Source organism: Melanotaenia boesemani, chromosome 24 (assembly GCF_017639745.1).
Source record: "Melanotaenia boesemani isolate fMelBoe1 chromosome 24, fMelBoe1.pri, whole genome shotgun sequence".
NCBI lineage: Eukaryota > Metazoa > Chordata > Actinopteri > Atheriniformes > Melanotaeniidae > Melanotaenia > Melanotaenia boesemani.
Window position 1 is genome coordinate 12,831,708 of NC_055705.1, and position 19,727 is coordinate 12,851,434.

At 37.6% G+C, this 19,727-nt stretch overlaps 2 protein-coding genes across 4 annotated transcripts in view; one reads left to right on the forward strand and one right to left on the reverse strand.

The window, feature by feature from the left end:
- Positions 1 to 195: 195 nt before the first annotated feature.
- On the reverse strand, positions 196 to 14,567 carry igfbp2a (insulin-like growth factor binding protein 2a). The gene is made up of 4 exons (XM_041978993.1): positions 14,134 to 14,567; positions 3,121 to 3,302; positions 1,199 to 1,339; positions 196 to 939 (listed from the first exon to the last, which is right to left on the reverse strand). Exons 1-4 carry the CDS (start codon positions 14,531 to 14,533, stop codon positions 781 to 783), a joined length of 882 nt encoding a protein of 293 aa, XP_041834927.1. The 5' UTR covers positions 14,534 to 14,567; the 3' UTR covers positions 196 to 780.
- Positions 14,568 to 18,306: 3,739 nt separating this feature from the next.
- Positions 18,307 to 19,727, forward strand: part of LOC121635734 (serine/threonine kinase 11 interacting protein) — a 32,598-nt gene continuing 31,177 nt past the window's right edge. For all 3 annotated transcript variants that reach the window (XM_041979044.1, XM_041979045.1, XM_041979047.1), the window contains exons 1-3: positions 18,307 to 18,473; positions 18,783 to 18,850; positions 19,505 to 19,707. In XM_041979044.1, coding sequence (XP_041834978.1) covers positions 18,784 to 18,850; positions 19,505 to 19,707 — 270 coding nt within the window. In that variant the 5' untranslated portion in view covers positions 18,307 to 18,473; position 18,783. The remainder of the gene's footprint in view (positions 18,474 to 18,782; positions 18,851 to 19,504; positions 19,708 to 19,727) is intronic.

The window sequence follows — 19,727 nt, forward strand, 5'->3', positions numbered from 1 at the left end:
CTATCCACTGACAAAGGCAAAACACTGAGGTCACTGGTTCAGTGTGGCAGCACCACCCATAGAGGGCAGTGCAGTTGCAGTTTTCTGAACAATGTTATACTTCAACATATAAAATATTTGAATTCATGCATTAAAACAGCATCAGTTATATTTAATATCAGTGTGGCTCTCGCCAAATGAAAACACATTCACATATTGAACACAGTTTTAGTTTATTTGCATCATGTCATGACTTTCAAATGAACATTTACTAATACCAAACTGAACTGCACTTTATCTTCAGTTCTGTGTTTTAAAAGCCAGGCGTGCTCAAGGCCTAAAATAGCATGTGGTGAAACAGTAGTCTGCTAGATAGAGCATGAAAACACCTAAACACATCCAACACATTAGAGGCTTTTCATTTTTAACACTCACAGTACAAAACACTTATAAAGTACTGAGCAAAGTCACAATTAGTAAAGCACTGATACGCTCCAGCTAAATATATATGCAGAAAGTCTAATCTAATCTTAACTAATCTCTAATCTTAACTGTAATCTGCAGTTACATTTTATGCAACAAGCTGAATTCTGTCATTTAATCCTTTTTTTGTGGGTATGATTTAAAGTCTTTGTCATCAGATGAACTAAAAACACATAAAAACAGAAAGAAATAGCTTATAGCTTACTCACATGCTTTTTTTGTTTTGGTTTTTTCCCAAGTACATTACAGTTTAGATTATTTTGTTTAGTTTATTTTTTTTATTATTTTATTTTATCTTTTGGTTTGTTTGATGCCACGCTAGATCTGGGCCATGTCAGGGAGCTCCAGCTCCAGCTCTGTGAGATACTGGGTGCAGTTGGGGTCGCCCCTCACCGTTGGGGCTGATGGGATGGGTCGGCCAGTGTGAGGGTTGACACACCAGCACTCACCCCTCTGACCATGAAAAGACATCTTGCACTGAAACAGAATGTTTTTGTTGTAGTTTCTTCTTTGTATATTCATTGTCACATGCATTAAATATGATTTTTCATGCAAGCTCTCCTTTTCTTTTGCTGCTACTAAAGAGTTGATGACATGATTGATTTTAAATTACTTCTTTTTAGCCGTCTGCTGGTTTATTCTGCTTCACTTACTTTTTCTACTCTTTATTCTTGCATATTACCCAGCTGCTACACCATAGGTGCTTACCCACCCTCTATCAAAAATGCCTGGTCACCTGTTTGAGGTTATACTGCCCCCTCTTGTCACAGTTTGGGATATGCAGAGCATAGAGATCTTCCAGGGGACCTCGGTTATCTCTGAAGGGCATCTTGGATATCCGCTCCAGGACCTGGTCAAGCTCCTGCTGACACAGAGTCTTGAAAAGAGCAAAAACAACAAAACAATTATGTGCACAGGTCCATATTAGTGGTTTGTGGGTGAACTGGAGCCACCATGTTTCCATGTCATGCTGGTAAAATGTAGCCATGCAGGCTGCAGCATGATATATTTTGTACAAACTGTTCCATTTATTCTTTTTCATTAAAAAATATTTTTAAAGAAACAAAACTTAAATTTAATTTTTTAAAAGGCCCCTAAAGTTCAGTTACATCTATCAAAACTAAAGGAAACTATTCCAGGACCCATCAGCACCAGGTTGTGTTTGTAAAGCAGTGAAAGTTTTTTGACTCACTATAAAATCCCATATAAAATGCACTCATACACACACATATCCACACAATAAATCCATATGGCTTCCTGTTATGAGCAAATTAATCTCATTTGTTGCCAGAAATGAATAAAAACTTGCCAGCGACCTCAAGTTTACCTCACAATGCAATGGAGCCAAACATTTTGTTGAGACACTTATAAAGTTTCTGTTAGAGCAATAACCTTGAAATGGCTTTAATGGCAGCTGGAAAATAACACAACGCTGGACAGAAATAGTCAGGGTTCACTTTCAAGTCCCAGCTTTAGGATTCAGAGCAGCTCAGGTGTATTTAAGTTCTGTAACTGGCTATATTTCGATTAAAGAGCTGTCATTTAGGAAGAAAAAGTGCCATGACTCCTTTAGCTGTCTGAAAATAGTCTTTGCTGTATTTTCAATTCTCCACTGCTGTAATTTACTAGCAGTTTCAGGTACTGACTGAACTTTAAAACTGGAAATAACTCACTACTAAATGAAAACTGGAAGGCAGTACTGCGCTTTGGTTTTTAATTCATCCAAAGAGGTTACAGGGTCTTCAGAGGAATTAAAGAAAGCTTATTCCATTTATACACTCATCCCCATTATCACAAACAACTGTAAAACATCAGTGTTTTTTATCTCAAAACAAACTAAATATGTCAAAACAGTTACTTTTTCATTATATCAAATTACCAGAAGATTTAATCATATTGTCTTTAAAATCAGTCTCAAATCAGAAAGCTGTAACTCAAATGCTATTTCTTACTTAGGGTTGTTTTAAAGTATAAAAGTGAGGCCTCATAAAAGCTTTACAGTAACTACTTTTAAAAGGACTACTGTCTACCAGGCTTGGTGTATTATTTTAATACCAACAGTTAAAATGCTGTTAAAGCAAAACTCGTGTGACTTGAATAAATATGTATTTTTATCTTTTTAGCTAAAACCTTCACTGTGTACTGATAGCAACCGCTGATATGTAAAAAAAATGTAGCATCATCTGGCTTTTTCTAGTGCTTCTAATGCAGTTTGCAAGGATCCACTGTACCTGAACAAAAAGAACCAATCACAGCCAGGGGGAGTTTCTTTCTGTGGTTGCCATAGTTGCTAGCATGACTTAGCCTATTTTCCTTTAACTGCTGGAAAAAGAGCTAAATCACAAAAGAATGAGATGGACCTGCAAGTAAAGTCCATTTGAAATAAAAAAAAAGATAATATGCTTTGTCTTTATAGTCACACTACTTATGAAGGTTGGTCTTAATTAAGAAAAACAATATTAATTTAAGAATTTATTAATGAATTACTCTAATTTCTAATTGAGTTTTAGAGCTATTGATGAAATATAAATAAAATAACTTGTGTTTTCATATAAATTATAAAAATAATTGATGCAAATTCAGCTCCATTTAGACCTTCATTGCTATTACACATAGTAGTAATAGTAATTATAATTTACCTACAGAACAGGCACCTACCTGTTTGGGCCGAGTAGGTTTCACTTCTTCCACCTTGTTGGTCTTCATCTTGGTCTTCATCTCTTGTCTGTGGTTACGCACGGCGCTTTCTTTGGGTCCCAGCCATGTGATCTCTTTACTGGGTCTTCGGATGGCTGGGCTCTCGCTTGTGGCCACATCAGGCTGCAGCTCCACTGCCTCACCTGTAGATGAAGACATTGAATCATTTAGTAACAATGGCTTGTATTCAATTTAAAAACAGGGATTTGTTTTTACTCTGCCAACATGTTCCACAGTTATAAAACAAACTGATCAGAAATGGATTTCAGTGTCTTGCTCAAGGACACTGATGGACTTAGTAGATATTTTAGATTCTTTGAGGCTGAAGGCCGAGGTGAAATACATTCCAGACTGCAGGTAAGTGTTGTAAGAGTGACAAATTAGTGCTTTTTTTAAGTGGATAGATGAGTTTTTATCTGATGAGCAATTTTGAAAAATTAGTTTCTGCAAAATTGTTATACAAATAAGTGTTGTTTAAAACATTTTTGGGTCTGTCTGTGTCTGTAGACTGATTTTTATTTTTTTTTATTGCCCTTAAAATACACTTTTTAAAGGGTATCTCATGCAAAATAAAAAAAAAAATAATAATAATAATAATAATCGCAATCCAAACATCTGTGTAACCACCGTGTTTTCATAAATGTAAGCATGTACTTTGCCAACCATAACTGAATACCTTTAAAATCTATATTCTTTATCAACTACTTAAAACACACAATGAAGACAATTGTAGAGCAAAAAAGGTTAAAATAAAAATAGGGGGAAATTGGTTGGACTTGGACATAAATCATCTGCTTGGTGTGTGTCTGCCCTCCTCCATCCTTCTGAACTCTTCACACAACCAGTTTCAGTTATTAATAAAGCATTATAAAATTACATTTATATTTGGTGCAGCTGGTGCATTATTTACCACTGCAGAGGAAGCCTAATCCAGCAGTGGAGCATTTTCTTGCACGTCAGAAAGTGGCAACAAATTGGTACCCCATGCAAAACAAAGACAAGGGGCTCTTAAACAAAATGCAGTTTAAGCTGAAAAACTGGTGTTATGCTGTCTGCTACATGTTCATCTATCCGTGTGTCCTCACTCATTGGTTTGTAAACTAGCTTTTGAAGCATCAAGTTTGCCATTTTGCTGTTGCTATCCTGGGTTTATTAAGTCAAAGATCACATACAAGAGAAACATCTATAATTATGAGGACACTGCATATCCACAGGGTGGCATTCACAGAAATCATAGCACTCTGACCATAAATATACACAAATCTAAATTTAAATGAGTTCTGTAGACTACATAAAAACATGCATACATATTCACCACCCTGAGTTGTAATGAGAGGGAAAATTACTTTATGGCCAAGTCAATTTTAAAACCAGCCTGTAAACATACTTAATTTAGTTCATTTTAACAAACTGACTTGATTTTTGAGCCCCAAGTGGCCACATGAGAAATTGCAGTTTTTAGCTTTTCTTTGTTGGCTTAATTTTTCAGTCCTTGAGGCTGCCACTTGGTCTAGACCTAGCATTTAATAGCAAATACAAAGTTTAAAAGCCTTTTACAAGACAAGTACTCAATAACTGAACAGCTCACCCTGCCTTAAAATCCCTTTTATTCAAAACATATTTATTTATTTTACTTTGACTGTCTCTTTTCTTCTTTGAGTTGTGTTCAACATCATCCACCAAATGAAAGAGAGAAGAAAAAACTCTCTTCAGGCAGATAGAGCAATGAAGGTGAGAGGCCAGGTCCAACCCAACTTGTTTTTTCTGACAACAGAGCAGACTTTGATGTTCACAGAAAGGGAGTGGAAGAGGAGCATCTCTCTAAACCAGCTGATTTTGGATTTTAAAAAAAAGGAAAACAACTTGTATGACAAATTTTTCAGATAGCATCTCATAGTTAGGATTAGCTGCAAAACATAATATTTCAAAAAGTAAAACACATTGTGCTACAACATCATTACTATTATGTATTTCACCTTTACATAGGGATTTACTGAACATCCAAAAGAAATAGGGGAAATAACTAGAGAAGGTCAAATACTTGGCCATGAAGTGGATAGTTCAAGGTTTATGGACAGTGCTGGGAATGAAAGCAAGTGTGTGACTGAATGGGGCATTCCCTAAGCCCCGCAAGAGTTAAATTTGGCATCCGGTTGAAGAATATGATTACAAAAAGTCTAAGAGAGAACAGGAGAAAGGAAATTCCAAAAGAAGCAATAACAAGGTGCTGGCGCCATTTGCCATCAGATAGATCTGGTGTTGTTGGACTTGAGTTCCCTTTATGATGCTCAACTGTGCTCTCACTGGGTTTCTTTGAAGGCTGAGTTTCTTTGGAAAAAGCAGCAAAAGTCAACTGAAATTAGGTGTGTCCTTATATGTGTGTGTGCACAAGTTAATAAACACAGAACACACTCAGAAATATTGGCGAGTGGGGTGCCTTTTGTTTTGCATCATCCTCTGTTTCTAAGTGCAATACCTTCACCTAATGTTTTTTGAGGCAGTATGAAATGTTCAGTCAAGTACGTCTGCAGACGCAGTGTTTAACAGCAATCACCCTATTGAATCTACATGCACAGACACAAACACAGAGGGTCAGGACTCCACTTTCATGGGGCACTAGGCCTCTGCAGTCCAAGCTGCTCCACAGCAGTGGGCTGGGGATCAGAAGAGTCAACAGAGCAGCAGGCCTACTGTCCAGTCTACTGCTTGACTTAATCCTCACACAATAGCCTGAGAGGCTTCCTTTCTATATCTGATCCATGTCGAATTCCCAGGTGGCACGAAGGCCAAAGGTGGCGTGTCTGATTGTCCAGATTCTGGTCAACTGAGCAAATGGCAGACTTGGCCAGATTGTAGAGACTGGAAATGTTGGAAAAAGAAAGATACAAACACTGGTATTCTCATCATTTTCAGCAGATACTTGCTCGTTTTGACCCTACTCTTTAAAGGGATGTTTACTGTGTGTCTTGGCTGAAGATGTTTAGTGGGATCCAGGAGAAATTCATCATCTAGCTTACTGAAGAAAATTCTACAAATGTAATTTTCTTCTTATTATAGTCATTGGACTTTCTGGGATCCTCTGTCTATAAATAATGTAACTAACCCATCTGCAATTATTTTATTACTTATGAGATGAGTACACCCAAACAACTTTCTCTAAAGCTTTGTCTTTCTAAAAGAAAAGATAATGATCCATTTAACTGGGCTTACTGGCAAACATTTCTATTGTTCCTGTAAACACAAAATTGAACTGGGGAAAAAGAAAAAAGACCCGCCTGACCCAAGGTAAGTAGGACCAACTTGTAGCTAGAACTGAACTATTTCTATCATAACGTGGATTTCTTATTACAAAAGATAAGAAAAAATAAGTTCAAATCCTCTCAGTTCCAGTTCTTTAGCAGCTCTGAGGTGTGAAATAGGTCATGTGCCACTTAGGAAGCTGACGAAAGGCACTGCATTGATTTACTGCAGTCCATAATCCATTACAAGGCCTGGTGGGACAGTTTTCTAGAAATACAAACTCAGCAGAGTGAAGATGTTTACCTTCCAGGCTTTTTGGCCCACGACAGCCATCTAAACACAGGCTTTACACAGGCTCTGGCACGTACATGCACACCGCAGCATCCAAGACTAGGCATAGCTCACCAGCGGCATTGCTAGGTTGAACTCTGGGGAGATTGCTTGGGACCTAAAGTGGGACAGGAACTGAAGCAAGCTGGGACATGCACAATCTGAAGAGCATCACAGGCATTGACTATCACTCATAGCTGAAGAGACAGAGATATGAGGGGTGTGAGCAGCATGGAATGCAAAAATCTCTCTAGCAAATGCTTCAGCCACCATTTTACATTAAAGTTAAACCTCAGGTTTGTGCTTTCATGTACTAACAGGCCCCTAAAGATGGTGTGTTCTTTAATTCATCAGGTCACTGTTCTGCTTTGGTTTGAGCCTGCACATGTGCAGACTGTTGATTCAATACAAAATCATGGCAGTGGTGTCACACTATTGATCCAATATCGACACACATGTGATCTACATGTGATGGCAATGTGCTGAGACAGACAATGATAGTGCTCGCTTTAGGACATTTATCCAAACAATGCAGGTTTTTAAACCATTGAGAAAAGTCTGCTCTACTAACATTTTACTTGGAAAGAAGAGCATTTGCTTGACATCAAGAATGCACAGTCATACGGTACGGTTCGTTACACAGTACGTTACACATGAGAGATAAACATACTGAAGGAGTTCAATTGTTTAACTTTATTGTTGACTTGACGCTGAAAAGATGCAAGCAAACAACAGTAAGGTCTGGTCAGCTCTGGAACTGCAAACATTCCTTACTATCATGTTTCTTGTTAGTTGTGTCAGGTTTGTTGTCATTGCACTTGTATATGCTAACCCTGCCTACGTAGTGAGGGTTTGACTTGCTATGTCAGGGGTAGACAAATTCAGGCCTAGAGAGCCCCAAGTCTTGCAGGTTTTTTCATGTTTCCCTGCTCCAACACACCTGATAATAATCAAATGGATTCAACAGCTTAGTAAGTCCTGCTTACAGACTCATTTATTTAAATCAGGTGTGTTTAAACAGGGAAACCTCTTAAACGTGCAAGACTGCAGCTCTTGAGGACATAAATTGCCTACCCCTGCGCTAGGAAATGCTTGCCTGACCAGGCTGGACCATTGAGAACTATAACATACCACTCAGTGGAAGTAGGGCTATGGTTAACCAATGCAGGCACGGTAAAGTCCCCTAAACATGCCACAAGGCAGTAAGTATGTTGCAATCTCCAACTTTGCTGTTACATGGCACATGCTCTTATAACCCCATTGAATATCAGCAGTCATGCATCTCTGATGGTTTGATTAACCATTTAGCTGGTTAATCAGAATTAGCACACTTTATTAATGATATTTTTCCATAAATAAATATATTGTAAATAATATAATATAATATAAAATGATCTTTTTTTAAAAAAGGACCAAAATTCTTGAACATTAGAGATCATAACAATAACAAATTTAACCCATTTAATCCATTCTCAGTATTCACGAAAATAATTTGGAAAAAACGCAAAGGCGACAAGATAAGGCAATATTTAAAAAAAAAAAAATTCAAGGGTTATAAAAGTTCTGCAGGATGAGGTGCAAAGACGTATCTCGGTGGGGGATGTTAGTCAAGGTGGGTGCAGAGGGTGGAAAAAAGAAAACACTTGCATTGTGAAGTCACTGCTTTAGTCTATACCATATACCATATCTGAAACACGTAAGCAAAGGCCAAGGAGGACACAAGTAGTGAAAGAAAGACACGAGAAAGAAATCTAAGAAAATGTTTGCAAAATCATTTCTAAGATAAGCCCCAGTTTTTAGAGAAAAAAGATTTGTAGACTTAGGACACCAAAATTGAAGGAAGAGAACATCAAACCTACAGCAAAAAGGTTCCTAAAATTTTGGTTTTGGTTGGTATTGTTTCATATCATAGCAGTATTCACATTTATATCTATTGAATTTATCTAATATTGAATAGTGATCAAACTTGTGATTTACACTCCTATTCACTGTCTGTAGAAGCCTTTAAATACCTGTCCTACAAGCACATATTTGATTTTATATCTTTTCAAATACATATCTATCATTTCATGCCATTACAATTTTCTCTTTGCAGAAGCTTCATATTCAGATTGCCCCTCACCCCCCTCAGTGTCAGTAGCATATCAGACAGTGTTTGCATTGTTTTAAATCACCCTTGACCAAAAGGAGGGTGGGAAGTTATTCTGGTTCTCAATAGGCACTAGGAGATTCTTGGCACGGACGCCTGAAGTCAGTGCCTTGAGGGTAGATAGCACAAATACCCCTTTTTAGAGAAGCCTGGGATGGAACAGGGGGATTATCTCAGAGCTATTTCAGTCCTGCAGGGGTCGTCTGGACACCCCCGCAGGTACACTTTGGTCATTGGAATAACATTGTTAGCTAACAATGTTATTCCAAGATCCAGATGGCACCAGAGCTTTTTATCTCATCCCTTTTTATTTCCATCTCACTTTCCCCTTCCCGTACTGATACAACAAAACGTAGAGTTTTCCTCTTTAATTATGAGCATGTAAAATGGACTTTGGATAAGTTTGGGCAAAATAAAAACAGATGGCTTTTTTTGAGGATCACTAAGTAAAGCCACCACAAGTTTTCTAATTCATGTAAGTAAGGATCTGAGCTCCGATCCAGCTTTTTTAAACCGGCATGTTCTCTTTTGAGGTCATTTGTGGTATGATTCCAGTCAAAACAACTAAACGGCTATCCAATCTCATTAAAAGGAACCTTTACTTTGGTCCAGGTTTCTGTGGAAACGCAATGTCAAATGAGTCCATGCATAAACAGATGGGATAGTTGGAAACTTGTGGGTTGCTTTAAGATTGAGACTTTTCAGCCAATAATCAAGGAATTATTTGTTGTTATATTGTTGTTTTTAATATCAAAATTAGCACACTTTCTCAATTATCAAATCCTTTTTTTTGCTATTAAAAGCTAATAAATTATTATTAATATTATTATTATTATTATTATTATTATACTTATTGAATGTTACTGTAGGAGGAAATATCCCATGTCATCCTCCTGGGGTTATCGCACCAAGTCATGGAGACCCTGACACATTTAGGATCTTCCATTAATCTTTACAGTTGTTATGCATCATTATCTCTGAGACATCATCCTCAAATTTTAAACTTACTGAATCCTTCCCAAGAAAACCAAGAGCTTATGAAAACCTCCACATGATAACCCACTTGTTTGAAAAAGCACTTGTACAATAAAAAGTAGTATCTTGCATTATCTGGCGGTCAGTTAAATGGGGAGACATTTACCACTGAAATCTCTGTACACAAAGGACAAGGCTAAAAAGGAACAATACTGAATGGCTTGCTGGCACAACGGCATTAAAAACACGCATGTAGAAATAACTGCACGACCTCAGAATGCCTTTGAAATTCATCTTCAATGAACACAGTTAAAGACTAATGAAAAATATACAAAGAAAACCCAGAAAAACTGTCCCATTGTCTGAACTTCTGAACTAAAACTCATTTAAGACGGACTGCGGTGAAGAGGAAAACTGACCTGTGGTTGAATGAATGGAAATAAAATTTTTAATGGAAATCACGGATGCCAAAATACAAGAAGTGCTGAAATGCTGTATCCTCCAAGTAAAAAGTTAGACTTCAACCTCCATGAACAGTGTGGTATGTGGGTGCATTAGTGCACATGATATGAGGAAGTTTAACACACCTTTGATGTTGAACCAGCTATATAGATTTTGGAGCAAAAAATACTGGCATAAAGACAATGTGATCATCTCCTCAGTTCCCCAACCACTTCCATATATGAATATATAATATATATATGAATATAACCAAAAATCTTGCATGTAAGTGTTGGCTTAAACTGATGGAACTAATGTTTGCATGGTCCTTTGCATCAATGTAAGGTGTGTCAAAGTGAAATAATGTGGGGAAAAAAAATTGCTGCGACTGAGACTCATATAAATGTGACCATTTCAGCTGAAAATTAACTGTCATAATAATTGCAATTAACAGTTTAAATGCCTCTTTCTGTTCATGGTTACAAAAAGGACTGCTACCATTATCCTGCATAGCTGACAAGTCTCAGCACATTTTCTGAAATCTCCTTTTTCCTTCAGTTTAAAATCAACACGTGCCCTTAACAAAACTGTCGTTTGGTTTTGCGATTAGATTCTTGATGTTAATGTCAGTAAATACTCACTGAAAGGCTGTCCATCTGCTTGGAAGGAAGTTAAAGGAAAGCAGATGCTGGCATTCAATCAGAGCAGGAGATATTCTACAAACAGAACTGCTCTCAGTGCAAACAACTGTGATCAGATCGTGTCAAGCTTTTACAATCAGCATATATTTGATGAGAGGAAGGTGACGCTTTTCTTTGCCACCAAACGGCATGCTTTGAGTTTTACTGGCAGACAAGGACCAGTGAAAGCACCAGTCTGAACTGTAGGAAATCCTGCTGTCTCTAAAAGTCTATTTTTACTCGTGTACTTTACTTTCACCCAGGAAAGTGAATTTGAATCTGTCATGATGTTATTTTCAGTGCAGCCTAAATCTACACTCTAAAACATGTTAAATTTGGAGGAACTTAATGTACATGTTTAATGTTTACGCTTTCTTTTTAGAAAAAAAATTGTATTATTGAGAATTAATTTACAATTTTTGTATCTTTGCAGCATAATGAGAACAAGATTCAATGTAAATTATTCAGTTTACTTTTTAAGACCTACTTATAAGAGTAGCATTCTTAATTTAATGGAAATAAAAAAAAATCCTTATTTTGACTAATGTTTTTGTAGGAATCTGAATATCAATATTTCTACTAACTGTTTAAGTCTGAATGTAAGTAATAAAGAAACTGAATTTTATTTCCAGGTTTACCATCCCCCTATGCATCCCCTGCCCATTCAACTTTTAATCAATGGCGTGTTGACTCCAGGATTAAGGGAATATTGGTTTTGACCTCTGACCTTTCTGCTGTTGGTTGTCTCTAATTTATTTTAATTGTGCTTCTGTTATCAATGCAACTCTGCATCATCTTCTACTGTGTAATTTCCTGGATAAATACCACCCTTCATTTATTAATTTGCTTGTTGTTTTTATTAAGCGCTTGTTAAATGGTTCAGTGACTTAGAAAGAAATAAAACAGAGGAAAAGAACATTTAAACATCCATTCTCTTTGCCAAGGTGTCAATCAACCTAATACAACTGCAAAATTATTTTTACCTCTTATTTACTAATAAATTCCTTAAATATAGGGGAAGCAAAATATAGCAACTAGAAAATTTTGATGCTGCAGATGAGCAAAAATTGAGGCTTCAGCCCTCAATGAAGAAAATTTGAATAGTTCTGAACAATTTAGCCTCAATTTATGCAAAGAATTTAAAGAAAAAAAAATATTGTAACCTTGGAAAAGCACTGCAATTTACAGTGCAATGTCCACCGCTCCCGAATCACTCTTCCATCTGCAGCAGCAAGCCTTTTATCCAAAACAACTCCACTTCCAGCTTTTCGAGCTAATCTCTAAGATTTTACCATTTGCTGGACACATCCAACCTAATCTCAGACCTTTCAACCTGCAAGATAAAACTGAGGCAAGAAAAGCAGACATTTTGCCATGGAAAAAAAATGCCATTGGTTGCAATATATTTCAAATGTACTTATTTTTATTTCACGCCAGTCTACTTAGAAAATCTCTCCTTTGCTTTACTGTTCCTTTAGCTCAGAAGGAGGCGGGTCGGCAGTCTTTCTCCTTTAAGGCTCCCAATGATTGTAACCATCTGCCTGCATCTTTGAGGTCAATAACATCATACGGCCACTTTAGAACCTTACGTAATACTTACCTTAAAACAGTCTGTCTGTGTTTGTAACGTTTTCTTTTCCGTATGTGTTAATCTGCAATTGTGTAAATTTAATAAATAAACTTCTGTTATTTGTGACATGAAACCAGGGGCTGGAGAAGAGGGTTGTGTATTCAGTGACTGTCCTGATTAAGTGTTAGACGCTGTATTGTGTATTATCTTTGTATAATGTATAGTGTTGTATTGTATGTTTGTCGTATTACATGTGAAATATTGTTATGTCTGTGTTTTGTGTTTTATTGGGGTTTTCCATTAATAAATTGAAATTGAAATAGATATTTTATGGTTGTTTTCTTGCAGGATGTGTCCAAGTATTCTGATCTCCTTTTAGGTTACATAAATCAAATAAAACTGTTTAAATTCATAACAATGAAACTGTCATGGCTGATTATCAGAGGGGTTTGTTATTTTTGACCTTTTGTCAGGGTGATGGCATAAAGAGCCCTTACAAAGAACAAGAACACACTGAACGCTGGTTTCATGTGTCCCAGCACAGACGTGCCAAAATAAACGTGTGTCAGTCTAGAGGTAAACTCTCACAAAGCTCAGATTTGAAAAATAAGGAGAAATTACACTCTGGCTAACTCCACTGGACACTCAGTGAAGATTTGCAGCCCTAAAATCAGCCAGATAATGAGGCTGTTTTCTTCTTCACCATGATTTGTCCCTGTTTGAAAGTAACCTGCATGAGTCTGACGGGCTCCAGGCCTCATCTAGCTCCATTGTGATACCCCCACCTGCACATATACATCCTCAGTTCTTTTTCCAGGTCGACAGTTAATGCAGTGACCATCAACAGCAGTTTATAGCTACTTTCTGGTCAAAGCTTAAAGTCCACTTTTCCAATCAATGCAGCATTCCCTCTGTTGTCTCTTTTTCTTTCCCTCAAATCCCCTGTGGAAATGTCAACATCTATACTGCGATGTTTTCTGCGTTGATCCAAGTACAACTTCTAAGAATTTTGCAGGCGACTTTGCAGGCGTTGATGCAGTGTTTTAAAGACTTTTTTTTTTTAGTGGGAGGGTTAGTATTGGGAAAGACTAGAAGGCCAGCTGTTTGGAGCACAGCTGAGATGAACTGGTTATTCCTTTTGTTTAATTCTCTGCAGGCCCACCATGACTCACAACACTTTAAAAACATTTATGCCACAGAATACCACTTGCAGCATTTTTAAAAGTGGATAGAATAGCAGTTAAGATACTCCCCATTCTAAATGCTATTTAGGGACATGAACAGAATCCTAAAGCAAAATTAGAGATACAAGAAAATTCTGGTAAACTTTAAGATTATTAACTAAACCTTGATGCTAGTGTATAAAAAGGGTACCAAAATCCCTCATAATTTTTTCAATAGACATAAAAAGGACGTGTTGATATAAATATATAAGGGATATCATGTAATGAAGAGGAAAATGCTCAATATAACTTCACTAATGGCCCTTTATGACAATGCAATATGTCTACATTAGTCCTCAGGCTGCAGTCTAGACAGTGTCATTAAAAATTGATTGAGGAAAACCAGTTTCCAATGAACTGACTGACCGCTGGTTTGCTCCCGCTGCTCCTGGCTGTAAGTGGTCGTCTCGGTGTCCACTTTGCGCCGACACTGTCCCTGGCCCTGCACCAGTTGCTCCAGGGGGAGCTCCGAGTCGGGCGTCGGGTAGCATCTCAAACCCGTGGAGCATCTCGGGGTGTACACGCCGCAAGTCTCGCCCTCCTGCCGGGCGCACACGGGGCAGCACCCGCAGCCCGGTTCGCGCACTATCTCCGCGCACGTCTCGGTGAGCTTTGGGCACAGCGCCAGGCGCTCCGCGGTGCATACAGGGCAGCGGAACACCATCTCGGCCAGGGAGGCACCAGCGAAAGACGCGGAAAGGATCAGCAAGCTGCAGCCGGCGTACGACAGCATAGTTATAGGCATAATGTTTTTGGTCATTATCATAGGGCGATCGGAGGCAACCCCAAGTGGGAAAAAAAGGGGAAGATATGTGCACGCGAACAGGTGAAGCCGGGGGCTGGGAGGTCTGCTGGGTCCTACAAATTCCCAGGTTTGCACTCGGGGCCTCATGTGGGTGTTAATTGAAGAAAATATTCAGATGAAGGGAATAGCTTTGATTTATCTTTGGCTATCTTTTCTTAATGAGAAGATACGGTGCAACATTTATGACTTTTTTGCTTTCATATATGTCGTATTTTCAGTTTAAGTTGTGCTGCAGTCTCAGTTGCACTGTTCATGAAGTGTTAATGATTTTCTACCTTTTTTTTTTTACCCCACACTGTCTAATCAGAGGACAGCATAGAGTTGTTAAATTTCACTGTGTCATCGGTTAACTCAAAATAAGATCGAATAAATTATACGTTTAAAAAAACATATTGTATCTACATTATTAATGTACAATTTGCATAATTTAAATTTAATCTTAAATTTCACCCTTTCTTTAATCACTTTATTGGATGTAAGTTTGATATAAAGCAGCCACACAGTCATCAGATAAGAGAAGCTATTGGGGTTATTTCCTCTTTTTTAGGGTGTTTTAACCATCATCATCATCACAATCATTATCATCTCTAAATTTCTCCATAAGTCACTTACAGAGCTGCCTTTTTTCTGGACATACCAAGGGACCATGCAGGAGCTTCATTGCTGCCCTTGAGAAAATCATTTCCCTGAGTCTGGGATGCCAGCTTGTGCTCATAAAATTGCAGTAAATTAAAACACCTTTGCTCTGCACTGCTACACAGAGCGGCTTGTTTGTTTCAATCAGCACCGTCTGCCCCAGCTCCAAGAATGCATAAATAAAAAAACAAACTAACAAAAGGACTATGTGGAGTGCCTTCATGACATGGAAAGACCTCCCCGCAGTGGCTGACATGTTCATTGACACTCTATTAAACTCTGCCCGCTGCTACCAGCATATTACACCTCTGTACAGTAATGCTACTGTGCATGTATACAGTAATGTTTCCTATTGATTGGTGAGGCCAAGCCTTGAGGTGTCACGCCCACCCACAAAACAAGCTCCTATTAACTCTGTCCAGTACAGTAGACTAATAGGTGTTTATCCAATGGCCCAGAAATAGAAATGGTATGTGTAACCTAACTCTACAGATATAAATGCAGATTATTTTCTTTTGTGGGTGTACATTTATTTAATATTATTTGGCCCTATTCGCAATCCGCATCCCAAGCTCAACTTGGGGGTGCAGAGAGGGAGAAAGGGCACATTTGAAGCTGCCCTGCATCTTAGGGGTGTGAGTCAGGAGGATGCCCAGAGGGCTGTTTGCACATTGAACCTCATATGTCATTTTATGAAACCATGGATGGAAAAGCAGCAGGAGAGAGGGCTCGACGTTTTATAAATAAGAGCCTGGGGGCGAGGATTTGTGTCTGGGATGGTCACTGGCTAATAGGCTGAACAGGCCGCGGGATCTGCCCATGTGTGCAAAGTAATCCCCACCAAGGCCAGTTACTTAAATTCCTCCCCATGGAATTGTTAAGCAAACACAAACTCTGGATAAACTTCACATTGATAGAGGAAGCTAAGGGATCACTGATGGGCCGAGGACACAAAACAGTATATGTGCCTGAGCATGTATACAGAGGGAGTTTTATATGCAAGAGCTCATCTACTTAATTGCAGTACAAACTCAGTTTGTTCAGGATTTTAATAACATCTTATTTTAAGCCCATATGCCCCTAATATAAACACTTAATTAATAGTTTTGAACAAACAAAAATGTATTTGCAGGTAAAATGCCTCCTTTGAAGACACCCACTCACAAACACAAGTGAATTTGACTTTGCTTCTTACTGATTAGTACAAAATTTACTTTAAATAAATATTTTCATATCCCAAACTATCCAGTGGTTACCCAAACCAATTCATTTGCAATTATTGCTGTTATTTTGTATTTAATTTTTTTCTGCTTCACCCCTAAGCCTTATGGTAGATGACTGCAACAATGGTATTATCTCTTTTATAGACTTTATAATACACTTTGTTTAAGTTATGCAAAGTTGCATAACTTAACTGTCTCTTGATCCAAAAGGTAAATTCATAACACAGAGAAAAACAAATTTAACATATGTACTATTAAGTTCTTATAATCTGAAACATGTACTTTTTGTGCATATTTCAAGTTTAATGTTTGGCTTAGATGACTTAATTAAGTTTCCTTTTGTTTAAAGTACTGCTTTGATGCAGGAAAAGTTCTATATATAATTTGATTAGAGGGACAACCAGCTGGATCATGAGCTCATTTTGTAACCATAGTTTTCAAAATCAGTTTTCATGCATGCACAGTGAAGCAGGTATGACGATGTTGTTAGCAAGCCATTTTCACTGAATGGAAATGTTTACCAAATTGCTTTATATAAATCCTTACATGGAAATGTTTGCCTCACAATCCCAAATGGAAAAATGCTCATGAGTGTGTGTGTGTGTGTTTTTTAAACGGAAAAATGTGTGTATGTGCCCAAGTGTTTTTTTTGCCGCTTAGCAACAAATAGTGTGTGTGCAAATTAGGAAAGTTATTGCTTTATTTGCTAATCCAAATCATTGTAAAGTATCAGTTATGAAGCCACAGCACTGTTGCGTATTCCCCAATAAAAGAATAACTTAGACACAACTTAGACGCTCCTAATGAGTTAACACATACGTTTACCAATTTAAAGTCCAAAAGTTGGAGCTCCAAAGCTAGTGATATGCTGAGCTCATGATAAAACACAAACATGCTTGTTTTGCAGGAACAAAACTGAAATTTACCATTTTTTGAGGATTTTTTTTTCTTAACAGAAGTATCTTGCAAATCATTCACTAGTAATTCCCTTCCCTCTGCAATGACCATGTTTTAAATGTCTTATTTTTAATTAGTGTTTATTAGTGTTAATGCATCACTAATTAAAATCAGACTTGATATTAATCTATTCTATTAAGAAATCTGTCAAATGTCAATGTAGCAGTAGCACATGCATAATAATACTACTTGGGCAAGCACTGAGTTCTGTTTTTAATTAGTGCTATGACTTGTATTTGGTTGGACGAACGTCTGCCAACAGGCAGATGTGATGAAAATCTCAGATGGGTAAGACCGACACATGGAATTTATGAAAACCTCAAAAACCACAAGTGTGAAAAGATGGCAAAGAAAGAATTGTAGGTTAAACGCTTTGGAGGTGCACTAAAATGTTAAATTATATACATCACTAAAATGCTTGTTGTAGATTCTCTGTTTGTCTTATATGAATGGTTGGATGGATTACATTTTTCTGCTTCGTGCAGGGTCAGTGCAATTTGACCTTTGCTTATGTTTGCTAAATTAGTCTGAGCTCCTTGATAGACAATGCCACCCAGTGGTCACATGATTTTTTTTTTATTTCTTTCTCCTTTTCTTTTCCCCCTCTGTGTTAAGAAAGAAAGAGGAAAACAACGTAATTTTAAAAAGAGCATTTTGTATTTACTATGCCTGATTTCTTCTTTTGTGTCTTTTAAAGTAGAGAAACATAAACTTGATTATTAAAATTTATCACAACTAATTTGTTCGTTGCATCTTGCTCAGTGGTTGCTGTAATAGGTTCCAGACTGGAAAAAAAAGGCTGGCAGAAAACAGGAATACATGATTTCTTTGTTTAATATGTGAAAGAAAGAAACTGCGTTTTGTTTCGAGTGAATATACTTTGTGGTATATTGGGGCCACCGTAGGAGCTTGCTCACGTGACAGAAAAAAAAATTGTCAACATGACAGCGTTGTTCTATGAAACCAATAATTGATAACAAAAATGTAGCTTTATTTTCGCGCACTTTAATTAACATGCTGTAGTACTCATCTGTAAAATTAAGACATTCATGTTAAATATTTATTTTTTGGCTGTCGCTGCACAGGTAAATCTTTTTAACTTCGCTTCCGGTAAATATGTATTAGCAGAGCTAATGCTAGCTGCAGTAGTGAAGTACAGTTTTGAATGCTAATGTTAGCTAACTTTGGACACTGAGTAATTCAAGTAATTCAAGAGAAAATAAATGTTAGCAGAGATAGAGGTGTGATGTTATGTTATTCAAGTGTCAGTACTGTTTTGCAATAAGCACATAGTGTATTTAGGGGTTCGTGACCTTTTTGTTTTTAGACGCGGTTATTAGATTAACACTGCATGACAGTTTTTGACATTGTATACCTTGTTTGAAATGTTACAGGATGGCTGTGTCTCGCCCAGACCAGTCCCCACTTGTGCACAGCTTGGCTACTCTTCTACGTGAAAATGGTATGTTATTAAGAGCTGCCACCAAAAAATAAATAAAGTTACATTTCACAATCAAATGGTTGAAAGTTCACCACCACAATACCAATCTGACTGGACCTGAATCGAGTCCACAAAGATATAAGCCTATAACCCATAGTACTTGAAGGATCTTTTGTACATGAACTGGTTCCAGACACTCCAAGACACTCACTGATGATTTTTGTCTACATCCTGACTGGTCAGAGCTCTTTTGATAGGATCAGGAGGACCCACTTAGTATTAGGCAGCTAGTCTTAATCCTACTCCTTATCAGTACAATTTGAGGTTCTCATGCAAAATTCCTAGTTTACATCCTGTATTTCTTTAGTAAAAAAAATAATAATAAAAACATATAAATTCAAGAGACCTTGCAAAATCCCAAAGCTTTAATCATAATGCTCAATTTCTAAATTATGTTTTGCGTTTCTGTTCAAGCCTCATCGGGCAATTATTTTTACCTGGAATGGCCAGAAACCTGTATAAAACATTCAGGAAATCCTGTGGATATTTCACAGTTGAATAGTTGCTGTTGAATGTTATACAGTAATCAACTTAGTTTCTACTTTTATTGTAAAAAGTTGCTGCAGCTCAAAATTGTTCGCCATAAGACCTAATCAAGTTCTCTCCTCCTTCCAGGTGACAAGGTGCTGGATGGTAGCAGCACACTGACCTTGCCAGCTGCAAACTTGCAGCAGCTCACTCGGCTTTTTGAACAGTACTTGCTGCCCAGGAGCCAGCAGCATGGGTTCCTGGCGCTGCCCTCCCACCCAGCTGACACCGCTTCCCTGTTACAGCTACAGTTCCTGTTCGACATGTTGCAGAAGACCGTCTCCCTCAAGGTGAGTTGTGGATTCTCTTA

Coding starts and splice junctions, on each gene's coding strand:
- igfbp2a (XM_041978993.1), bottom strand. CDS start 14,533: ATGATAATGACCAAAAACATTATGCCTATAACTATGCTGTCGTACGCC. Junction 1,340..3,120: donor AACCTACTCGGCCCAAACAG/GTAGGTGCCTGT, acceptor GCTCTTTTCAAG/ACTCTGTGTCAGCAGGAGCT. Junction 940..1,198: donor GGCAGTATAACCTCAAACAG/GTGACCAGGCAT, acceptor ATTCTGTTTCAG/TGCAAGATGTCTTTTCATGG.